Genomic DNA, 18,784 nt, shown 5'->3' with positions numbered 1-18,784 from the left:
TCGATCTCCACTATATTTAGCGCATGTTTTATATTTTTTATTAATTTCGCCAGTAGCACAGCACTACAAAGCTCTAACTTGGGCAGGGAAATACACTTCAATGGCGCCACTCTTGATTTGGACGTTATTAAATGTGAATGCCGCTTACCGACATGGTCCACTGACACCATGTAAACGCAGGCTCCGTAAGCTTTCTCAGATGAGTCGCAAAAACCGTGTAGTTGTAGATATGTAGATTGCCTGCAAATAATTTTTCTTGGTATTTTCAACACATTTAGTTGAATTAATTCTTGAAGGTAGGACCTCCAGGGTGCTAATATTTCATTAGGCAATGGATCATCCCACGCTGCTTTAGACTGCCATAACTTCTGCATTATTAATTTGGCTACAACTATAATCGGTCCTAGAAGACCTAATGGATCGAAGGTTGATGCGATGCAAGATAATATCTGTCTTTTACTCTCGGTTCGACTTGATGGTTTCATTATTACATAAGAAAAATAATCAGATTCATTATTCCATATTAATCCTAATATTTTCTCAGTCTTTGGATTGTCAGTAATAATTTTTTCCGGCTCGAAGGACCAAATGTTAAAAATTGGGGATGATCCTTTTTGAATAAAAACTGGTTTTCTTGACACCACTTTACATTTATTTCAAACTATTGAAAACAGGTACAATATTTATAAAGAAACTGTGCGAATAACACTGCTACGATCGCTCTGACTTATGAGCTTGTTTATTATCGAGTTATTGTTGAGAAAGTAACGAAAAAACACATAATGCGAGCCTTTTTAAAGACTTCAAAAAACCACCACATGTAAATAAAACATTTGTCATCGATGTCTAGCAGTAAAAATGAAACCTGCTATACCGACCAAATTGACACTATTTTCTAAGCAAGGACTCACACCATTTTGGTTAAACGTAGTAACTTCAAATTTCTAGACTACAGATGTCGGTAGCCTGCAAAATTGAACATATTGCCAGGGGGCGGGATTCAAAAATTGCACTAAATTTTTGAATGATAATCTATTTAAAAATAAACTATAAAACAAACAGAATAAACTAAAAATTCTTAATCTAAGTATACCACAAAAATACTAACAAAATAATTCAAAATAGCAGAAATTAACAAAATAAAACCCCCTTTTTTTTATGCCCTACTGGTAAACTTATAAATTTAACTGTATAAATGCTGTTGAATTACTCTATTAATAAACTAAAGATAACTAGAAAATTATTAATCCTATTAAATAACCAAAAAAAATTCAAAAATGACTAAATTACACACGTCTGCATACTAATTTTTACATATTTAAATAGTTCAATAACACAAATAATATAGTTCACACTGAACACAACACAATTATTGTTCCTTTTTTTTCTTCTTTCTTCTCAGGTCTTCTGCTTGATTCATCCAAGGTGGAGTCGAGAAGATAAGCATCATAGTGTAATGTACATAATCAATCCTTGGTAAGGTCCGGGACGTCAATTACAGGTTTAGTGTCTGAATCCAGGGGCATCAGACATATCTTTGTGATGGGCCTCACAAAGACTCCTTGAGGTGTTTTTAGTGTAACAACTCGTACTACTCCATCCGCTCCAGGGTGTGTATGCAGAATTCGGGCCATTTTCCATAAAGGTGGAGGTAAATGATCTTCCTTTAAAATCACCAGATCGTCTTTTTGCAGTGCCCGTTGAGTGCTGGTCTGCCATTTAGTTCTCTTTTGTAGTTCCATCAGGTAATCTTGCTTCCATCTAGACCAAAAAGATTGAATTAGCGAACTGATCCTCTGATATTGAGTTAGTCTGTTGTCCGGTATCGCCCGGACGTCTCTCTCAGGAATGATACAGGATTCAGTGCCTATAAGGAAATGGTTTGGGGTAAGAGGTTGGTAATCATGGATGTCGTCGGATAAGGAAGTTAATGGACGGGAGTTCAAACAGGCCTCAATCTGACAAATTAAGGTATATAAGAGTTCAAATGTTAATGAAGAATTGTTAGTGATTCTATATAAATGGAATTTTGCTGATTTTACTGCTGCTTCCCACAAACCTCCCTGATTAGGGGCTCGAGGGGTTATGAACTTCCACTCAATACCTCTGTTCACTAAATAATTTTGAATATTGTCGTTGTTTTCCCTCAAGCTGGTGTACAGCTCTTTGAGTCTGCTGCTAGCTCCTTTAAAATTACTAGCATTGTCGGAAAAGATCTTTTCAGGTTGTCCCCTACGGGATATAAACCTTTTTAAGCTGTTCAAAAAAGCATTGCTAGATAAATCCGAAACTAATTCCAAGTGAACGGCCTTGGTTGAGAAGCAAATAAAGATACATAAATACGATTTTGCGAGGGAAGCCTTCCTCAGCGTCCCACTTTTAATTAGAATTGGTCCGGCGTAATCTATTCCGGTGATAGCGAAAGGACGACTCGGCGTAATTCTTTCGGGTGGCAAATTTCCCATGATTTGATGACCGGTTCGGGGACGACATCGCCTACATATATTAGACCATCATGTAAGAAGGGATTAAGAGATTTTAAATTACTTTTCTTGTTGACGATGCCATGGTTTTTTAATTCTTTCAATTCCTTTTGAAAGGCGTGTATTTGAGCTGATCTCAATAGACATTTCAAGCTTGATTCCAATTCGGCCACACTTAAATTGTCTGAAATTTTACCCTTAACACTTCTGCAGTTATTGACAAATCGCAATACATACGCAGTAACTCTTTTCAATTTAATAAATGATGAGAATTTTTCAAATATCTCCCATTCTTGAATATCTGTGGATAATAGAATATTTTTGCCTTTGAGTTCAGGAGGGTTTGAACACGAAATATTTGATATAGGCCAAGCGTTGACTCCCTCGGTCAACCAACTTGGTCCATTCCACCATATTGCAGAATTTATCAATTTATCTGTAGTGGTTCCTCTTGAAAGTATATCTGCTGCATTGTCGGCTGATGATACATGTCTCCATAGATCTGGATCACTAAGTTCTTGTATTTCGGCTACTCGGTTTGCAACGAAAGTAGCCCATCTCGTAGGTTGACCTTTCAGCCAGCACAACGTTATCATGGAGTCACACCAATAATGTGTGTCGATCTCCACTATATTTAACGCTTGTTTTACGTTTTTAATTAATTTAGCCAGTAGCACAGCACTACAAAGCTCCAACTTGGGCAGGGAAATACACTTCAATGGCGCCACTCTTGATTTGGACGTTATTAAATGTGAATGCCGCTTACCGACATGGTCCACCGACACCATGTAAACGCAGGCTCCGTAAGCTTTCTCAGATGAGTCGCAAAAACCGTGTAGTTGTAGATATGTAGATTGCCTGCAAATAATTTTTCTTGGTATTTTCAACACATTTAGTTGAATTAATTCTTGAAGGTAGGACCTCCAGGGTGCTAATATTTCATTAGGCAATGGATCATCCCACGCTGCTTTAGACTGCCATAACTTCTGCATTATCAATTTGGCTACAATTATAATCGGTCCTAGAAGACCTAATGGATCGAAGGTTGATGCGATGCAAGATAATATCTGTCTTTTACTTTCGGTTCGACTCGATGGTTTCATTATTACATAAGAAAAATAATCAGATTCATTATTCCATATTAATCCTAATATTTTCTCAGTCTTTGGATTGTCAGTAATAATTTTTTCAGAATTGCCTGATTCGGCAATCTTAGCTTGGCCCGACTCGGCTGACAACTCCAAGACATTGGACCTCCATTTCCTCAAGGTCATCCCTGCAGACAAAAAGATGTTGATTAATTGCTCTTTTAACTCTCTACAGGATTCCATGTCATCTCCTCCGGTTAACAAGTCATCCATATAGAAGTCATTTTCTATGACCTGACTAGCTCTAGGAAAATTTATATTGTTATCCATACCAATTTGCCGTAGACTTCTAGTGGCTAAGAAAGAGGAAGGCCCCAGACCATATGTGACTGTCTTCAGACGGTAACGCTTGAGCACCTCCTGCGGCGACTCGCGCCACACTATCTTCTGCAGGTCACGGTCCGCTTCACACACATTAATCTGGCGGTACATCTTCTCGATGTCAGCCGTCAGTACTACTTGATGTTTCCTGAAATGCAATAGTTGGGTGTATAAGTCCTTTTGTATAACAGGTCCTGTCATCAAGGCGTCATTGAGAGAAATTCCATTTGAAGTTTTGGCGGAGCCGTCAAAAACGACCCTCACTTTAGTAGTAGTGCTTGATTCTTTTATTACAGCGTGATGAGGTAAAAAATAGGATTCACGATCCCCCTTTGACTGGTCACACACCTCCATATGACCTAATTCCTCATATTCACGCATGAATTGTATATATTGTGTCTTCAATTCGGGATTTGACACAAATTTTCCTTCTAAATTTTTAAATCTTTTTTCAGCAGTGAGCAATGAACTTCCCAGCTGATCAATGCATGCTCGACGCGGTAAACTTACTACGTATCTACCGTCGTCTTGTCTAGTATGAGTACTAGCAAAACTGGCTTCACAAGCCTTTTCTTCATGATTTAGAATCTTAGTGGGATTAATCTCCTCCAATTTCCAAAATTTTTCTATTTGGTGACTTATTTTATTTATAGATAAATTACAACAATCTGATACAGGCCTTTGCTTTGGGTACATGTGGATTGGTCCTGATATGATCCATCCCAGTTGCGTACGTTGAAGTGTTGGTCCCGATTCGAGTTTCAATCTATCGTTGGTTAGGATTTCCCAAAAGCTCTCCGCGCCCAACAGGATTTCGATGGGTGCCGCTATATTGAAGTTCGGGTCAGCTAGCTCCAATCCTCGTGGTAACTTGAAGTCTTTTTTCGCCATTGTCACTTGTGGTAAATTTGTTGTAATCTCCTGTAAAATCAGACATGATATTTCACTTTTATAATCAGTATGAAGCGAATTCATCTCCACTGAAATTCTCTTTTTTATGTGAGTGATGTTATTATGGATCCCAGAAACGGGTTTGTTTATCAATTCACATGGTAAATTTAATTTATTAGCAAATTCTGCTCTCATAAAATTTGACTGGGCCCCTGAATCAATCAGAATGCGGGCTTTAAAAATTTTATTGTTACTACCCACAACTCCTATGTTGGCAGTTGACAATAATATTATTTTTTCTGCTTTATCCGATGCAGAAAAATTCGATACTGAAACCTCGTTATCAGCATCCATATTGGAGGCCTCCCGCAGAGGTACCTCATTGTGTAGTAAGGTGTTGTGATTATCTTTGCCACAACGCCTGCAAGAAAAGGTTGCCTTGCAACTCTGTGCCTGGTGACCCACCTTTAAACATTTAAAACAAGCTTGGATTGATTTCGTAGCATCAATCCTCTCATGTAATTTTAATTTCAGAAATTTTTTACAATAATAAATATGGTGACCTTTCTCGTTACAATAAATGCAGTTGTTAGCCTTTACCGCTAAAAATACTGATGAATCTTTTTTGCAATTATTGTTGCCTAGTTGTGTTTTATGTAAGCTAGAAAATTTTTTCTCAGAAGCGTTCATCAGTTCCAATACTTGGGCTCTAGCAGATAAACATTTTAAGAATTCCTTTAACGTCGGTAATTCGTCTTGTAATATATATTGTTCCCAATTTTTTCGGGTAGCTGTGTCTAATTTATTTGATATTATATAAATAACCAATGGATCCCATTGATCTACCTTGACCCCGATATTTTGTAATGCCTTTAAACTAACGTTTGTTTCATCAATTAGATACCTCAATGCTACAGGCTCTTCTTGTTTCATGTCTTTTAATGAAAATAGAGCTTGGATGTGTTTATGAACGGTAGTTCTTAAATTTGCATAACGTTCATTTAATAATTCCCAAGCGGAAATGTAATTTAATTCAGAAATTTCTAGATTAGCAATTATCTTTAATGCGTTTCCCTTTAAAGTTGATTGCAAATAAAAGAATTTTTGTACGTTGCTTAAATTACTATTGCTATGGACTAAAGTCTTGAAGGTTTCGACGAAATTAACCCAATTTTTCTGATCGCCATGAAATTCCCGTAATTGGAGGTTGGGTAGTTTAATTTCCACCTTACTTTGATCGACGGATTCGATCGCGCCTTTGGCCGTTGCCAAAACTGAGAAATATTGGTTTTCGAAAGCTTCTCGTTGACTATAATTTTCAATTTCGTCTGAATCCGGTAACATTTCAATTTTCTGTTGAACTGCTTCGAATTCATCTAACAATGATTTCACCCGCTCATATCTTAATTTAATTTCATTTACCGACAATGCATTTAAGGAATCCGCGAATCGGGTTAGTTTTCCTTTGATTACGCCGCGTTTGTTTATTAATGACTTCATATTTTCCATTTTTAATTATATTTTGTTAATATCGGTTGACAATTATTTTATTTTAGCAAACACCCGTTTGAAAGAATACCACGACAATCTTGACAATACTATTTGAGAACACTATTCAATAATATTATATTCTTATTTTCAAGTGGGTAGTGATTTTATTTATAATATTGACTCTATTTAAGATTAATCTCGTTTAAATTACATGAGACCTGAATAAACATAAAATGGATGATAGGAAGGAAAGCACTGAATACTTATCTCAGATTTGCGATGTGGTCCACTTTCCTTAATGATTTCCAGTTTCAATCAATTTTGTATCCTTTTGGCTGCTGGTTCTTTGTTTTTTTTACATACAATCTCCTGATCGTAATCCGGTTGAAGGATCAAATGTTAAAAATTGGGGATGATCCTTTTTGAATAAAAACTGGTTTTCTTGATACCACTTTACATTTATTTCAAACTGTTGAAACAGTGCTACTGGCGAAATTAATTTGGCTACAACTATAATCGGTCCTAGAAGACCTAATGGATCGAAGGTTGATGCGATGCAAGATAATATCTGTCTTTTACTCTCGGTTCGACTTGATGGTTTCATTATTACATAAGAAAAATAATCAGATTCATTATTCCATATTAATCCTAATATTTTCTCAGTCTTTGGATTGTCAGTAATAATTTTTTCAGAATTGCCTGATTCGGCAATCTTAGCTTGGCCCGACTCGGCTGACAACTCCAAGACATTGGACCTCCATTTCCTCAAAGTCATCCCCGCAGACAAAAAGATGTTGATTAATTGCTCTTTTAACTCTCTACAGGATTCCATGTCATCTCCTCCGGTTAACAAGTCATCCATATAGAAGTCATTTTCTATGACCTGACTAGCTCTAGGAAAATTTATATTGTTATCCATACCAATTTGCCGTAGACTTCTAGTGGCTAAGAAAGAGGAAGGCCCCAGACCATATGTGACTGTCTTCAGACGGTAATGCTTGAGCACCTCCTGCGGCGACTCGCGCCACACTATCTTCTGCAGGTCACGGTCCGCTTCACACACGTTAATCTGGCGGTACATCTTCTCGATGTCAGCCGTCAGTACTACTTGATGTTTCCTGAAATGCAATAGTTGGGTGTATAAGTCCTTTTGTATAACAGGTCCTGTCATCAAGGCGTCATTGAGAGAAATTCCATTTGAAGTTTTGGCGGAGCCGTCAAAAACGACCCTCACTTTAGTAGTAGTGCTTGATTCTTTTGTTACAGCGTGATGAGGTAAAAAATAGGATTCACGATCCCCCTTTGACTGGTCACACACCTCCATATGACCTAATTCCTCATATTCACGCATGAATTGTATATATTGTGTCTTCAATTCGGGATTTGACACAAATTTTCCTTCTAAATTTTTAAATCTTTTTTCAGCAGTGAGCAATGAACTTCCCAGCTGATCAATGCATGCTCGACGCGGTAAACTTACTACGTATCTACCGTCGTCTTGTCTAGTATGAGTACTAGCAAAACTGGCTTCACAAGCCTTTTCTTCATGATTTAGAATCTTAGTGGGATTAATCTCCTCCAATTTCCAAAATTTTTCTATTTGGTGACTTATTTTATTTATAGATAAATTACAACAATCTGATACAGGCCTTTGCTTTGGGTACATGTGGATTGGTCCTGATATGATCCATCCCAGTTGCGTACGTTGAAGTGTTGGTCCCGATTCGAGTTTCAATCTATCGTTGGTTAGGATTTCCCAAAAGCTCTCCGCGCCCAACAGGATTTCGATGGGTGCAGCTATATTGAAGTTCGGGTCAGCTAGCTCCAATCCTCGTGGTAACTTGAAGTCTTTTTTCGCCATTGTCACTTGTGGTAAATTTGTTGTAATCTCCTGTAAAATCAGACATGATATTTCACTTTTATAATCAGTATGAAGCGAATTCATCTCCACTGAAATTCTCTTTTTTATGTGAGTGATGTTATTATGGATCCCAGAAACGGGTTTGTTTATCAATTCACATGGTAAATTTAATTTATTAGCAAATTCTGCTCTCATAAAATTTGACTGGGCCCCTGAATCAATCAGAATGCGGGCTTTAAAAATTTTATTGTTACTACCCACAACTCCTATGTTGGCAGTTGACAATAATATTATTTTTTCTGCTTTATCCGATGCAGAAAAATTCGATACTGAAACCTCGTTATCAGCATCCATATTGGAGGCCTCCCGCAGAGGTACCTCATTGTGTAGTAAGGTGTTGTGATTATCTTTGCCACAACGCCTGCAAGAAAAGGTTGCCTTGCAACTCTGTGCCTGGTGACCCACCTTTAAACATTTAAAACAAGCTTGGATTGATTTCGTAGCATCAATCCTCTCATGTAATTTTAATTTCAGAAATTTTTTACAATAATAAATATGGTGACCTTTCTCGTTACAATGAATGCAGTTGTTAGCCTTTACCGCTAAAAATACTGATGAATCTTTTTTGCAATTATTGTTGCCTAGTTGTGTTTTATGTAAGCTAGAAAATTTTTTCTCAGAAGCGTTCATCAGTTCCAATACTTGGGCTCTAGCAGATAAACATTTTAAGAATTCCTTTAACGTCGGTAATTCGTCTTGTAATATATATTGTTCCCAATTTTTTCGGGTAGCTGTGTCTAATTTATTTGATATTATATAAATAACCAATGGATCCCATTGATCTACCTTGACCCCGATATTTTGTAATGCCTTTAAACTAACGTTTGTTTCATCAATTAGATACCTCAATGCTACAGGCTCTTCTTGTTTCATGTCTTTTAATGAAAATAGAGCTTGGATGTGTTTATGAACGGTAGTTCTTAAATTTGCATAACGTTCATTTAATAATTCCCAAGCGGAAATGTAATTTAATTCAGAAATTTCTAGATTAGCAATTATCTTTAATGCGTTTCCCTTTAAAGTTGATTGCAAATAAAAGAATTTTTGTACGTTGCTTAAATTACTATTGCTATGGACTAAAGTCTTGAAGGTTTCGACGAAATTAACCCAATTTTTCTGATCGCCATGAAATTCCCGTAATTGGAGGTTGGGTAGTTTAATTTCCACCTTACTTTGATCGACGGATTCGATCGCGCCTTTGGCCGTTGCCAAAACTGAGAAATATTGGTTTTCGAAAGCTTCTCGTTGACTATAATTTTCAATTTCGTCTGAATCCGGTAACATTTCAATTTTCTGTTGAACTGCTTCGAATTCATCTAACAATGATTTCACCCGCTCATATCTTAATTTAATTTCATTTACCGACAATGCATTTAAGGAATCCGCGAATCGGGTTAGTTTTCCTTTGATTACGCCGCGTTTGTTTATTAATGACTTCATATTTTCCATTTTTAATTATATTTTGTTAATATCGGTTGACAATTATTTTATTTTAGCAAACACCCGTTTGAAAGAATACCACGACAATCTTGACAATACTATTTGAGAACACTATTCAATAATATTATATTCTTATTTTCAAGTGGGTAGTGATTTTATTTATAATATTGACTCTATTTAAGATTAATCTCGTTTAAATTACATGAGACCTGAATAAACATAAAATGGATGATAGGAAGGAAAGCACTGAATACTTATCTCAGATTTGCGATGTGGTCCACTTTCCTTAATGATTTCCAGTTTCAATCAATTTTGTATCCTTTTGGCTGCTGGTTCTTTGTTTTTTTTTACATACAATCTCCTGATCGTAATCCGGCTCGAAGGACCAAATGTTAAAAATTGGGGATGATCCTTTTTGAATAAAAACTGGTTTTCTTGATACCACTTTACATTTATTTCAAACTGTTGAAACAGGTACAATATTTATAAAGAAACTGTGCGAATAACACTGCTACGATCGCTCTGACTTATGAGCTTGTTTATTATCGAGTTATTGTTGAGAAAAGAACGAAAAAATACATAATGCGAGCCTTTTTAAAGACTTCAAAACCCACTACATGTAAATAAAACACTTGTCATTGTGATTTCTAGCAGTAAAAATGAAACCTGCTATACCGACCAAATTGACACTATTTTCTAAGCAAGGACTCACACCATTTTGGTTAAACGTAGTAACTTCAAATTTCTAGACTACAGATGTCGGTAGCCTGCAAAATTGAACAGTGGGTAGCCACTTGATTTTAGTATAATAGAGATTGAGAAATAGAAGAAACTAGGTGGTTTCGAAGTCATTAAATCCCGCTTTAAGGCATTTTTCACGTCTTTCATAATAATGGTCAAATTAAGATGAGTTTAACGAGTTATTTTAACGAGAAAAAAACTTCCTAGCCCACAGTAGTAGACGAAGACGCAGATTTCCATTTGAGTTCTGTCACATAAGAAATAAATGTTCAAAGTTATACGAGCACATTAACTTATCATTTAAGTTATTAACGACACTTGGTTGGAAGTTCCACGTCGTTCATTCTCCAGTTCCTCCACGCACACCTACAAATGATTATCCTCCGGCAGATCACCATTAATACCCGTCACTGGTCATTACTCAGTCCTGGACTCACTTCTGTGACAGAACAGTGGAAACTAATTAAAGATACCGCATTTTGCAGCACTAGCCTTGACTAAGCTGTTTAATTACTTTATTTATTCATCTACTTTCAAGTAGATGATGTGCACATTTCATAACGATCCAGTTCGATGCACCAAATGCATAATTTCACATCGATCCGGTTCGATGTAGCAAATGCATAATTTTATATTGATTCGGTTTGATGTACCAAATGCATAATTTCATAACGATCCGGTTCGATCTACCAAAAGTATAATTAGGGTGATGCAATCCGTATTTAAATGTCTAAGAAAAGCATGTAGACTTTCTGAGTAATATTATATTAGATAGGAGACATCTATTGAAATAAGTTAAAACCACTTATTACATTTATGAATATCTCCAATACATTAATATGGCAGTTTATACTTTTTATCGTAATAATGGTTCGATGATAACTCAACACAATGACAATTCAAGAAACCTTTAAAAAGTGATATAAAGTCATTAAAAGCGATGAAAAAATCTAAGACATAAACCTAACTTACGTGACTTATTTACCGTAGTTTTTGTTACATCACTTTTCACGACTTTTACCATTGTTCAAAGGTGTGTTGAATTGTCATTTTGATAAGTTAACCAAAAACCAAAAAACGCCTTTCTCAACAAATATTCTGGACACGGAAGGCAACTTTTTTTAAAAGAAGAAATATTCTTCTTTACAATCACCCACTAAACTGCCGAAGCAGTTCGTCAGAAAATAAATTTCACAATATAAATTACTACACTAAAGCACACCTATAACGAGAAGCCACAATTGAGAAAATAAATAAAAGGAGAATTAAATGGTATGAGTTTTAATGGTAGTCAAAACATTAACATTATTTTGGTTGGTTTCCAAAGCAATTAAAACTTTTGTAATTTTTACATAACTGATAAACCAATTTGTAGATTTTTTAAATTTAAATACTTCAACCCATAGTCATACTAATTTTTATTTGTGACATGTGTGCATACTTGAGAGGGATTATTACTGTGCAGTATTGCACCCCATATTTCCCCAAATTAAATACTTTTTATGCTTTTATATAGATTATAATTTTATTGTTAACTATCTAAGTATGTGGGAAAAGTCCCAATTGGGCGGGCAATATGCCGATGCGAAAAAAGTGCAGCCCCCAATCTTGGCGACAGGTATGGCGATGGGTTAATATTGAATAACATTCCAATATCTTCCTTACATTATGAGAAGCCACAAAAATATAAAATAACTGTTTTTTCTGAGTTGTCAATTGTAAGAGTCCAAGGCAAGCTTTGTAAGGGTTGCAGGCTACTGCATGTAATGCGGAGATTGCCGTTGTAAGGGTCCCAGACTACTTACTGCCTGCAAAGTTAAGATTGGTTAATATACGTCCCAGGTTTCTGCCTGCAAAGTGAAGATTGCTTTTTAAGGGTCCTAGGCTATTGCCTGCAGAGAAAAAATTGCCTTAAAGGGGTCCCAGGCTTAATATCTGCGATGCCAAGATTTTTTTTATCTGAGCAAAATATTACAAGCAAAACAATAATGTTTTTATTTTTACATACCCTCTCCTGATAAAGCTGATGCTTAAGCTTAGGAGATGAGAACTTACATATTAATACAACTTGTGAATAATATTGTTTAATTTTACAAAACGACAATAGAGAAAACAACGTAGCCTGTCTTTTATGTATGCACATGAATAAGAAGTGATAGGATATTTTTTAAAGACAGTTTTAAACATGATAAACCAAACATAATATATCGAACAAAATATAAAATTTATAAAAAATATATGGTTGTCCTAAAGATTTTTTATTTTTTTTTATGATTGTCATGTTTTTTTTGTTCGTATATCACGGGGTAATTTATTAAATAAATCATATTCCGATCTGGTGTTGAAACGCAGCTTTTTAAAATCTAAGATTGCAAAAGTATTTCATCTACAAGAGGTTAGTAGGACTATGGGCATTTTCAAATTGGGGAACGTTTTAAGGTGGATGAAAATATTATAGAAAATTTTGACGGGAAGAGTAGGGTTAGATAGCACCTCGATATTCGTATAAGGTAAACAATAAACATAACCAAAATAATTTTTAATATAGTTCCGTATGATGGTATCATATCTGGGCTGGAACCAGCTACAAATAAAATTTACAATGTATGGATATAGAGGCCAGTGGCGGCTCTTCTATGAGGGTCATTTGGTCAATGACCTCCCAAAAATATGCTGCGGTTATTAATTTGAAAAAAAAAAATTAAAAAACTACCCGATTATTATTAAAGTTTTAAAATTCGTGCAGATTCATATGGTAATAGCGGGTTCTAGTACCATCAAATCATCCAAATGAGAAACTATTATATAAACCTACTTTTGGACATTTTAAATTTTGTCCTTAACTATCTTCTCTCTTTTTCTTTGCTATACAGATAAAAGAGGTATATAAACTGAGTATCAAACTTTTTTTTTTCAAAGCGGTTTTTTGGCACGACCGCGGTGAGATAAAAATATCTACGAACTAAGATTATTAAGATTTTAGAGAGAGAGATGTGAAAAAATGTCAGTCTAAAGGTTTTTGAGTCATAAATGATAGCCAACTTGAACTTAATATTAGTTCGCGTAATTTTGTTTATTATTGTTGACGTATTTGCATGAAAAAAATTTTAATTCTGTGAACATCGTATTGAAAGAAATCGCAAAAAATTCATTGAATCATGACAAACTTACTTTTGGGTACTTTTGCTTTCATTGTTTACTGTATAAATCTACTTATAAATAATGGAATGAGATTGGAGTTAGAATATTTGAGTTCTGGCAAATTAATTACATACATTGGCGTTTTTATAATATTCACTTCGCATTAGCAATATGTATTAGCATTTCATATTTCATACATTTTTTTTTCAATTGACTTTCCACTTCTGTACCCCTGTGCCACCTCTGATAGAGATATTTAACTAACAATTTTGCCGTGAATGACGTCAAACGTAATGGAACTTGAGAAAATAATTTTTTTTATAATGAAGCTTGTACCTTCCAGAACGTGGCATCAATTCCGAGCAATTTAGTGATTAAATTTATACTTTTTGGGTCATTCCACACAGTAAGATTATCAAAAAAACATTTTTTCTCCAACATCTGCACAAATAAAGTCCGATTCGTAAAATAATATCCAACGGCCTGGTATTTTGTGAACCCAATGTCTTTGAATTTTAGGACTAAAAATAATTTCACATTGCAAATTTATATTTAAGTGTTAGTGTAATGTATGCCAAATGTAGCTGGTGCCAATGTGGTGTAGAGGCCGAGTATTATTGTAACAGGTGAAGGTCGTACTCAATAATGATACTTGATCATGTACTGATATTCATTGGGGAGCTGTTTGTAACAAAAAAGGCACACAACTAACGTGCATCGCCTTTTATGAGATCTTGCAAGCATTCCATCTAGCTTGCACTCATCCACATTCGCACAGACATCACAGTTAGGTTAACATGCATTGACCAATAAGCTTAACCACCTACTTACCTCCCACATCGCACATACGTGTGAAAAAAGGAAACGTGTTAATTTTCCTAGTAAGGACAACTTTCTAATGTAATGGTTTTATTTGTTTAGTTTCAAAATGATAAATTTCCAATATCTGAAGTAGTGAAGTGGAATTTATAGGCAATATACCTATAGACTGACGGAAATTAGACCTATTTTCTGAGCTCAGTGATCGTGGTACATTTCGGCTTGAGCATGTGGGTATTTACGTACATAAAGGCTAAGGGAAATTAAACCATTTGTTTTTGCATTGTATCGTAATAATACGTGTAATGTAGTACCATATTATGAATACGAACCAAATTCATTTTTAGAAAACGAATTTTATAAAATATATTATGATAAAACTATACTAACAGACCGAGCGATTAGTCATAATAGACCCGATATAGTTTTACATGACAAAATTAAAAAAAAACTTATATCATTGATGTCGCTATTCCAAATTCCTGTAATATTCAAAAATCTGTTAGTGAAAAAATAAGTAAATACACAGATTTAGGAAATGAAATAAAAAGAATTTGGCATTCTCAGACTATAAAAATATTACCATTCGTTATTTCGGCTACTGGCATTATACCTAGCCCTCTAATTAAAAATTTAGGCGTATTAGATCTATCAAAAAAATTATATATAAAGATGCAAAAGTCGGTCATTTTGAATACATGTAGGATAACAAAAGATTTTTTAAATATTTATGTTGAGGGATCAGTAGGATTTATAGGCCCTGTTAGAAGTTCTACCGAGCCGAACCCTCTGATATGAAAATATCTGGAGTCGGTGAATTATTTTCCCATTTGATCTCTGGTGAGTTGACGTGTTGTTCTTGTATTGTTTTGTATTTATTTTGCTTATATAATGCACTTACATAATGTTGATTGACTAGATGATCATTTGTGGAAAAGTGAGTGGAAGGGTTAAGTTTTTCCTTTGGGGAAGATTTAACCCGGACAACTAAATCGGAAGTTAAAAAAATAACAATTAATACAAACATAATATTGTGAAGGTAAATAGAAAATAAAAGTACAGTTGTGGTTTCTCAAATACCGCCTCACTAAGCTAACCTGTGTTGAGGCAGAATTTTTCGTGTTAGTTCCTAATACCATTGAACATACCTATACTTGTATTAAGAAGTATTCGCTCAATAATGTGTTGGTATTGTGGTGACTTCAATAACTGCGAATTTGGGTGAATGCACCGGTAAAGGCCCTATTCTTATTTTTAATCCAAATTTTTACATTATCTTTGAATTTTTTTTGTGATTTTATATGATTTAATATTCCGATTTAACCCATAAAAATCTTTACACTAAACTCCTCACTTCAATTATTCTACCTGCTAACCGGTAACTGTGCCAGAGTGACCAGCAAACAATCATTTTAACGAGGATAAAGGGATATTAAAATACGGTAACCCACTTCCATACTAACATATTTTTTTATTATTTGGGCCACTGCCGCAGATTAATGGAATGGTCCGTAAAATCGGCGGGCGCGAATTTTTATTACTTTGGCGAAATAATATATCCCATATTTCATTATTTATTGGATTGTAAAAAACCGTGATAACGCCACATTCAAAAAGTGGTGCGAAAATAACTTTTGAATATTGAAATATTTTAACACTTTATCTTTATTAGTAATATGCAAACTGTGACGAATTTTTATATAAATGTGTGATATTCTTCAGTTATTTCGTCGATGATTTGCCTTGTTCATAGAAACTTCTTCTGTGACATCTCCGACTTTTTCCACCAACTTATACGTTTTTTTCTTCGTCTCCAAACTATTTGAGCGTCAATTTCTGAATATTGTTCAATAAGTTTTCATCAGCCTTGCAGTTTCCGGATCTCCATATTTCGATACGTTCAAATACCGAGTTCCTCAGGGATCTCATTTGTACAGGATTCAGTTTATTCAATGATACGATATACTAAACCAATTACATTATATGTGCAAAGCGAAAATGATGGTGAAAAAAATAAGCCCAATGCCAAAGTGACGACTACCAAGTGGAGACAATCGATGTTTTAGGCATTTTGTCTCTTATATCGATTATCAATCGAAACTCTCTTGAAGTGTTCTTGAACATCGATCGTAGATTGGTATCCGTGAATGGGTAAAATCCGTCTTGCTCTACTTCGGAATGATAATCGGTGTAGCATTTGGTCGGAATTATGGTGACATCCTTTTAGCCTATAAATGTTTCCCCTCACAAAATTATTCCACAACGATCACTTTATAAGGGTTGAATGGTCCATTATGTATTAAGCATTTCAAGTTTCGTGAATCAGCCAAACTTAACAAGCAAATTTCATGCTAAGTTTGAAGAACGGTGCTAGTTTCATTCCAAATCCCCGGTCCAAGGCTAGAATATGTTATTTCAACTATCTATTTAGGATAAAGGTTGGTTGGCAGTAATTATAATGAGGCCTAAGTCTTCACCTTATACAATTGCAAGTTGTTTGAGCATTTTGCATTTAATTAATAAAATTGTCATTTTACCCCTTTTTATGTGAAATATTGATGCTTGAAACCAATTTCGGGAAGAGATCTCCGGATGGGTTGGATCCACCAAGAATTTTCAAATTTAGGGTCTTAGAGGGAGATAATCCCAAGTGACAGGTCGGTTACTGAGTTGACATCGCGTTTAGGTCCCAAACAGGCGTTCAATTCCTCGGCTGGCTATGTCCACCATCACAACACAAGCAACATTTTTCGCTTACTGTGGAGGTAGTAGGAGATTTTCAAATATTGTCAGGTTATTCGTAACCCGGGAATGTATGTCTTTTTTTAAAAAGAAAATTTAAAAAAAAGTTAACTAGAGGACAATATAGAAGACAATACAATATTGTCTTGTCCTAGCTCCGTTAACATCTTCGACCATACAGGACAGGACGATGGGGTAATACAACTATTCAACCGTAGTTCAAACATGGAAAAAGACGACGCGCGTTGTTTGTAAGATGTATTTTATAATTCCATTTATCGAGTAATACGAGATCCAAACGCCGAGAGCGCCAAGAGCCAATATACGTACGCGTGGAGCGACTGACTACCGTCTTACTGTTATTGAAACTACTTCTGTGACATCTCCTCAGTGCCCTTGAGGTGTTTTTGCACAAAAACAGCGCTATACAAGTCATCCAAGTATTATTATTATTATCTCCGAGTTCTTCAACCAACTTTAACGTATCATTTTTTATTTAAAATTTAAAGAAGAAAACCACTTTAAATAAAAAATGATACGTTAATGTTAGCTCAGAGGGTTTAGAGCTGGCAACACGGTATCACAACCTCACACATAAGCTCACATTTTAACACAACCTCAAATAACACATCTGCCCTGATGATGGACACTGCAATGCTGTCCGAAACGTTGGCTAAAGAAGGAGTTAGCGCAACACGGCATAACTCCCCAATAACAAAAAATCCTTAGAATTATTTTTAAAATTGTTTTCTGAGTCTTTATGATTGGGTCTAGTGCAGATGAAGTGTCGCCTCCCCATGCTATGATACCATACTCAATAATAGAATGGCAGACTGCAAAATAAATCATTTTCAGGTGTTGAAAGCCGAGAAAGTTTTGCATGATTCTGAAAAAGTGCATGGTTTTTCTTATTTTGTTTGCAATTATTTGAGTTTGAAGATTCCATTTCAGATATTGATGGTGAGGCCGAGGTACTTCATCTGAGTAGAGCGCTCAATGTAGGGGTACTGACAACATTCATCGGAATTCAAAAACGAGTGTATTCTGATGAAGGCATCATCAGGAGGTTGACCAGTAATATTAATGCTTGATGTGACATATTTAGTTTTCTCGGTGTTCAGTGTTAGCGTGTTTATATCCAACCATTTTTTTATCATGCTTATGTCCGTTTCAGCTTTTTTGTAGACAGCTAGCCAAGTGTCAGCTTCAAACAGTAAGACGGTGTCATCGGCAAAACTAACGATTTTCCCCTGAATATTAATGTTGCATAAGTCGTTAATATACAACAGGAACAAAGACATGCTATATTGTCGTATACCGTAGTTAGATGAACAAGTGTTGCTAAGTATGTTATTTATTTTAACTTGTTGCTTGCGCTCATTAAGGTAACTTTTAAAAAAGTTAAGTTTGTTTCCAGTAATACCAATTTGTACAAGTTTGTTTATTAATTTACTGTGTGATATTGCATCAAAGGCTTTGGAAAGATCTAATAAGATTGAAATACATTTTTTCTTTTTATCAAGGAGTTTGACAGTGAAATCTGTGACAGCGGCAATAGCGTCCGAGGTGCTCTTGTTTTTTTGAAACCCGTATTGATTTTCTGAGATCAGTTTATGGCTCACGAGGAATCTTACCAGCTGTGAGTT

At 35.3% G+C, this 18,784-nt stretch overlaps 2 protein-coding genes across 2 annotated transcripts; both read right to left on the bottom strand.

The window, feature by feature from the left end:
* Nucleotides 1–682: 682 nt before the first annotated feature.
* LOC149420267 (uncharacterized) lies at nt 683–4,996 on the bottom strand. Its single transcript, XM_089636065.1, has 2 exons — nt 3,904–4,996; nt 683–1,761 (listed from the first exon to the last, which is right to left on the bottom strand). Exons 1-2 carry the CDS (start codon nt 4,925–4,927, stop codon nt 1,742–1,744), a joined length of 1,044 nt encoding a protein of 347 aa, XP_089492191.1. The 5' UTR covers nt 4,928–4,996; the 3' UTR covers nt 683–1,741.
* A 250-nt stretch (nt 4,997–5,246) lies between these two features.
* LOC149420266 (uncharacterized) lies at nt 5,247–8,195 on the bottom strand. The gene is made up of 3 exons (XM_089636332.1): nt 7,999–8,195; nt 7,304–7,452; nt 5,247–5,308 (listed from the first exon to the last, which is right to left on the bottom strand). The coding sequence occupies exons 1-3, from the start codon at nt 8,193–8,195 to the stop codon at nt 5,247–5,249; spliced, it is 408 nt and encodes a 135-aa protein (XP_089492458.1).
* Nucleotides 8,196–18,784: the final 10,589 nt, after the last annotated feature.

The sequence above is a fragment of the Hesperophylax consimilis genome, chromosome 10 (genome assembly GCF_061612785.1).
Source record: "Hesperophylax consimilis isolate HC1 chromosome 10, BYU_Hcon_1.0, whole genome shotgun sequence".
NCBI classification, from domain to species: domain Eukaryota; kingdom Metazoa; phylum Arthropoda; class Insecta; order Trichoptera; family Limnephilidae; genus Hesperophylax; species Hesperophylax consimilis.
Note: the sequence above shows the minus strand (reverse complement) of the source record. Positions and strands in the feature narration are given on the sequence as shown.

Excerpts from the sequence above, each read along its gene's own strand:
- LOC149420266 (XM_089636332.1), bottom strand. The coding sequence starts at position 8,195 with ATGGCGAAAAAAGACTTCAAGTTACCACGAGGATTGGAGCTAGCTGAC. Across the intron at positions 7,453-7,998 it reads ATATCAGGACCAATCCACAT|GAAACATCAAGTAGTACTGA; the intron begins GTACCCAAAGCA and ends ATTGCATTTCAG. Across the intron at positions 5,309-7,303 it reads TCTGAAGACAGTCACATATG|GTGGGTCACCAGGCACAGAG; the intron begins GTCTGGGGCCTT and ends AAATGTTTAAAG.
- LOC149420267 (XM_089636065.1), bottom strand. The coding sequence starts at position 4,927 with ATGAATTCGCTTCATACTGATTATAAAAGTGAAATATCATGTCTGATT. Across the intron at positions 1,762-3,903 it reads TAGAAGTCTACGGCAAATTG|ATGGAAGCAAGATTACCTGA; the intron begins GTATGGATAACA and ends TTTTTGGTCTAG.